Source organism: Budorcas taxicolor, chromosome 9 (assembly GCF_023091745.1).
Source record: "Budorcas taxicolor isolate Tak-1 chromosome 9, Takin1.1, whole genome shotgun sequence".
Lineage (NCBI taxonomy): Eukaryota > Metazoa > Chordata > Mammalia > Artiodactyla > Bovidae > Budorcas > Budorcas taxicolor.
The window spans coordinates 80,927,994-80,934,410 of NC_068918.1; the positions used below are offsets into that span (position 1 = coordinate 80,927,994).

General features: G+C 34.9%; 1 protein-coding gene across 1 annotated transcript; it reads left to right on the top strand.

The window, feature by feature from the left end:
* Positions 1-1,306: 1,306 nt before the first annotated feature.
* VIP (vasoactive intestinal peptide) lies at positions 1,307-6,207 on the top strand. The gene is made up of 5 exons (XM_052646038.1): positions 1,307-1,413; positions 3,195-3,317; positions 4,244-4,348; positions 5,208-5,339; positions 6,162-6,207. The coding sequence occupies exons 1-5, from the start codon at positions 1,307-1,309 to the stop codon at positions 6,205-6,207; spliced, it is 513 nt and encodes a 170-aa protein (XP_052501998.1).
* Positions 6,208-6,417: the final 210 nt, after the last annotated feature.

Below are 6,417 nucleotides of genomic sequence, written 5' to 3' on the forward strand. Positions count from 1 at the left end.
TAAGGGCAAGAGAACTCGTGCAGACTGTCGACTCCCAGGACTTCAGCACCTGAGACAGCTCTCATAGTCCCAGAAAAGAAAGCTCTCGAAGAACACTACTCGGCAAAGTAAGTGGAAACTTTACCTTTCTTCTTTTTTCTCCCCCTGACTCTGGAACTTTTCTCGGGATATACTGAGTTTTTATTTCTCTTGAAAAATAACTTTACAGTGTTCCTGCTTTACAACAATAAAAACGCAAGTTTCTTAAGTCACCTGGTAAGTATAGAAATGACTCAACTTCTCACATATGAATGGGTTTTCTGAATCCTTTAGTTGGAAATGCTTTATTCTGTTTTTTCACTCAATGCCAACTTTAAAATAATGTCTTCGTAGGGTTTTTTTTTTTTTTTCTTTTTTTGGCTTGTTTATAAATTTTTAACTGAAAGTTCAGTGGGTACAAATGTATTGAAAATTTCAATTTGTTACTTAGTGCTGTTCTCTCCATTTCATTTTTAATTATGTGAACTTACAAAACATTTATTTTCTTCTGAGTTTAAAATGCTGTCTTACAAACAGCACAAGAAACAGGCACCAAACTCTGAAGTTTCTATCTGCACCCTATTTACAAATGAAATGTGTAAGTAAATTCGATGTAAAAATATACAAGCTTTGCATTTGTTATATTTTTCCTTTTATGGCAGAAATTATTTTGGTGGTAATATGAGCCTCAGTGATTTTTTGGTATTAATTTACACTATTAATTGAATTAGTTTGCTCAGACACAAACTCCTTAAGGAGATTAAGCTCCCAGTAAAATCTATAATTAAAAGAGGAAAAATGTGTATACAAAATAATTTTACTGGTCTGTATCTATATACACAAATTATTAAATAGATGACACTCCACTTTTCCATCACTCAGGTACTAAAAACTTAGAGTAGAAGAAGAAACGTCAGTTTCTTGAAGCTGCTTCATAGTTAGAAAATATACTAAACATGGATGTTACAACTCTGTTATAAGAAAATGGCCCTTATGGTTGCTTCCGGTGCTGTAAAAGTATTGTATTCAATCTTGTGCCTAGCGAGAGACAGGCAGAAGTTGAAAGGATCCTAATCTCTATTCAAGCATTGTTCACACACCCAAAAACCTTCTTGATTTAAAAAGTAATCATACTGCAGTTTAACACTTTCTGTAAGATGTAAATCCCTTTTTCTAAACTCTTCATGAGTCCTCAGGAATTACTGCTAGACACACAGAGTCACCTTTCAGGCACAGCTGTGGTTGGAAAAACTTACAACTGTGATTGTCTCCCCTTCCAGGTCCTGTGATGGAAACAAGAAGTAAGTCCCAGCTTCTTGTGTTCCTGACGCTGTTCAGCGTGCTCTTCTCCCAGACCTTGGCATGGCCTCTTTTTGGAGCACCTTCGGCTCTCAGGTAGGCTCTCTTTCAGTTCAGACAGTTGAACAGTCTTCCTCCATGTAAATGGGGATTTCTGATATGTTATTTCAGACAGCTCAATTTTGTAAACTATGTATTAGTTATTCAAATCTGTCGGTTGACTTGTGAAGCAAGTTTTGTCAACTTCAGGGTAACATGGTTGTTCTGAGTTTTGGAATTCACTCTCGGGGCCAGAAAGACAGCATTGATGACTAGTTGTATGGGTAAGAAGGATCACATTTCCAAGCAAGGCAGAAAGAGATCTTGGATTTCCTTTCATTCAAACCAGTTTCAGTTGAGTAATTAGCTGTTCTCCATTGTCACCTCAGTTCAGTTCAGTTTCTGATAGAAAAATGGGTGTCTAGTTGCCCACTTCATTTGAGTTCATTTTTCGAGATCATTCAGCAAATAATCATGAACAGTTGATTAGTGGAATATGTATAAAATCATGTTGGACAGACTATCTAGGCAGAATCAATTTGTCAATGTTAAAAATTGTGAGATAATTAATCTACTGAGTTACCCTTCCCCAGTGAGTGAATTTTAAGGTGCTTGGTTTTTACCACAAATCCTTCGTTTTACTGCTCTCTACATTGCCTTTTATATTTCAAATTCATATAATACAACTCACCTTTAAACCTTTATTTGAAATAAATTTATGCTAAAGAAGGAAACAGTAAAAGGAAACTGCATTAGCTTTATTTTTCTTTCCAGTTTACATGTCATTGCTTATTTTCTCATTTCCAATTCTTTGTTCAAGGTAAGCATATGCTCAATAGAATGAATAATCTCTTAGCTGTTAATGGTTTTCTGTGAAATTTGCTTAAAGCCAGCTTGTATGTTGTTTTGATAATTAAATAGAACTAGTCTATCAGAATAGTTATATCAAAAGAGATGAATAATCTCAAGAATGCTGAAGCTTACATTAATTGCTAAACTTCACTCTTAAAGAAGGCTGCTTGCTCCTGACTACCAAGAACTGCCTCACCCAAAGATACACAAATGCCCAGCAGCCAGCACAGTTCTTAATAGGGTAACACTGAAGACATGCACACACATAATTTTAACTGTGTTGGTGTTCAAAATGTGCATGTACCCACAAAGTCCATGTATAGGCAGGACTATTCTTGGCCTTCCAGTAAAGCATTGTATATCCTTCATTAAAATTGTGCTACTACATAAAATTGAAAACAAAATTCACTGAGTTTGAATGACTATTCAGAGATGGAGACAGTCTTTGGACTTGGTCAATATATAGAAATGCACCACACCAAAGTGAATCTTTGAAATAAAATTTATGGACTCAGAGAAAGAAAAATAGTTAATACTCAGATCTTGAGAAATGTTGAGACACATGATACTGGCCATCAAGAAATATGTGAATTGCTTGCAATTTTCATACTGAATATAAAAAAATTTCTGAAGTTTCTATTTTGTGTAAGATCTTTCTACCTGTGTACTTTGCAAAGTGAAGTTACTTACTGCTAAGGAAGTGTACTTTGCTTAATGTTCTGAAAGACTGAGCTAAGTAGCTCTAACTTCTGTTACATACAGCTTGTAAAAGTTGTATGGCATCTGTTTTATGGGATAAACAAGAATTTTACTATTTATACTTTTATAAACTATAGAAGTCATTAATTCAATTTTGCCATCCATATATTATGAGTGGGTGATATTTCCCAAGATTTTGAGTATCTCATCTCAAATGACTGTAAAACTGTAAGCACCAGCTTCTGAGAAAGGAATGTATTTTACTTTACTGTATCTTTTCCTACCAGGATGGGGGACAGAATACCATTTGAAGGAGCAAATGAACCTGATCAAGTTTCATTAAAAGCAGATACTGACATTTTACAAGATGCACTAGCTGAAAATGACACACCTTATTATGAAGTATCCAGGTGAGTTCATTTTTATTGAGTTTTATTTTAGCAAATCCTTTTTTGAAATCTAAACATTTTATTTTTGTGTCACCATGGAGCTATTCTCATAGCATTGCACTATGAGTTTCCATGTGTTGTGGCTTCATTCAGCCTGATTTATTGAAACTCTTGATGCTTGCATAATTTTTACTTGTAGAGATTGTAACAGGCCAAGCTAAGCAAGTCATCCACCTATATTATGTTGCATACATTTTTAACATCAGAAATTATGCCAACAGTAGTAAAACTACAGCATTTGAGATTCCATGATGGAAAAAGTTCTAAGGTTAGAGTTTCACTTCTATGTAAAGAAAGGGTGTCTAATAATAAAAGCTATTCATTTCATAGAATGGTATCCAGAGCAACATTCCAGTTTAGACAGAGTAACTATCCAGAAGGCAAAGCATGAAATATTTTTCATTTGGATGGAAAATTTGGTTGATAGACTTTTAGAGTCTTTCTATCTTAAGAGATTTTGTTTACAACCCTTTGGCAGAAGAAATAGCAAAAGGGATAATAAGGTTTGCTAAAATCAAGATAATTTCCCCTTGCATATATCTTTATTCAGAGTAGAAGAAATAAATCACCACAAATAATTAGAAAATAAATATATCTTCCTACCAATATTTTTTAGAAAAGAATTAGTTTTACAGATTCTACCAGGGAGCATTAATATTGAGAAATGCTCCTTAAAAACCTAACTTCTTCAATTTTTCAAAATTTGGGGCTGGAAATAAGTCACTAGGATATATTATTTATTCAGTTGTTTAAAAATTTCCTTTCAGACTTAAGTTTGAATGAGAAGCTATCAAATAAGTTGATGTTTCCTTCTTATTTAATGAGCCAAAATAATCTTTTAGCAAACTATTTATAAAATAATGGCTATCATTTTTTCTTTGTTTCAGAAATGTCAGACATGCTGATGGAGTTTTTACCAGTGACTATAGTAGACTCTTGGGTCAGCTTTCTGCCAAAAAGTACCTTGAGTCCCTTATTGGAAAACGAGTTAGGTAAAGAGAATTTATTACTATTAAAAAGCATGTTATGGTTATTAAATTAGACAATTATATCTTCACTGTAAGCAACTTATTTGTTTTATTAAAAACTGATAACTCTTAATAATGTTTAATTTCACTATAAAATAGTTTATATACTTCAATAAAATATACTAGACCCATGGATTAAGAAAATAAGGTTTCCTAGTAATATCATATTCATAGGCTCCAGACACACTTATTTTTCTTAAATAATAATCATTTATAAATTGGCAAACAAAGTAAACTAGACACAGTAAAAACAAAACAAGACATATTCTAAACTGAAGCAAATTTTAAGGCTAGCGTTAAAATATAGCATTTGTATTTTACTTCCTGCTCAAACTAAGCATTGGAAGATTTTGTCTTTAAATGGTTAATAACCGAATTTTATATGGCATTACTTAAACTGGCATCTCTTCACGAAGAGGCATTCATTCATGTTTTTAAGAAGCGTTTACTTTTAAAGAACTCTTTCTTTCAATGGAAGAACACAATTTCAATTAGTCCCTCTTTTTTTTAATAAATTATTTGCTCAGTTAGGACAGAATGTCTAAAGGCACCCTGCTGCTGCTGCTGCTGCTGCTAAGTCGCTTCAGTCGTGTCCGACTCTGTGCAACCCCATAGACGGCAGCCCACCAGGCTCCCCCATCCCTGGGATTCTCCAGGCAAAAGCCACCCTAGTAAAGGTCAAAGTACATTGGATTATTCCATGCTCCCCCATCCTTAGGCTTAGAGACTTTTTTGGTGATAGAAAATGAGCTGGCTGTTGGAATTCCTTTTTGTCTGACTCCAGGAAATTATTATTTGACGTCCTTATCCTCATGTTTCTTAGCAATAGCATCTCAGAAGACCAGGGACCAATCAAACGCCACTCAGATGCTGTCTTCACTGACAACTACACACGCCTTCGAAAACAAATGGCTGTGAAGAAATACTTGAATTCAATTCTAAATGGAAAGCGAAGGTAAAGAAATGAGAATTTGCTAACATGAGAAATTATAACTGAATTTCAAAATAGTAGTTGCATATGGAAACGTATCTCCCTCTCTACCTTTGAAGCAGTAATTCTCAACCTTAGCTAACATTAGATTACCCTGGAGAATATAAAAAATAGTGATGTCTGACCCTAACCCTAAACCAAATGCCAGGAAGTTAGTGTCCCTAGGCATGTGGTTGTGGACACTGGTATTTTCTGAGTTCCCCAGTTGATGCTAATGTGCCTCCAGGGTTAAAAATGATGACTGTAGAGACATCTAGTCTGGGTCTAGGAAAAGGTTTTATCAAAAGTGCGGCTTTTTAAAACACGTGAAGGACAGTCAGCTAGCAATTTGTTACCATGTGGAATTCCCTTTTTACCTGCAAATTCAATTATCTATATTTTACCAAATTAATCCATGAATTATTTTGTCTTCTTGGATTCAGTAAGACCTGTGTCTTTCCATGGTATGTAAATATTGGAACACAATTTATAGGAAATGAGATCCTTTCTCTCTTTTATTAGAGTTATTTTTATTTAGATGGGGAGTACGCAAGACAATTCTGTTTGGGTGAGATCAAGCAAGATGGATCTCTTTGCCCACCAGATTATAATTCTTTAAGAAAGCTTTTAGACAATTTAGGACTGAAGAGCCAGTCAAAGGTAATGGCTCACCTGAAACAGAAGTGTTTAGCCCCCAGAGCACTTAACCGAGCACCCTGTGCAGTCTAGGCCATTCTTCACATTTTCTTTAGAAGCTTTCTCATCCAAGAGTCTTCACAAGCTCAGTCCTCTCTTTCTGGTCTGCAGCAGCGAAGGAGAGTCTCCTGACTTTCTTGAAGAGTTAGAAAAATGATGAGAAAGCTCTTTGGAGCAAAGCTGCTGACAACTTCCCAGTGGTGAGTATATATGTGTGTTCTTATATGCTAGTAGGAATCATCTCAGTATTTAAGTAGGTAGGACTCACTTGGTAAAAAACGTCATAATGTTCTCCCAGTGAGACCTTATCTAAGAAGGACGCTTCTACCTAAGTGGATCACAGCTTAGTGGACCTTGAAACTGTTGT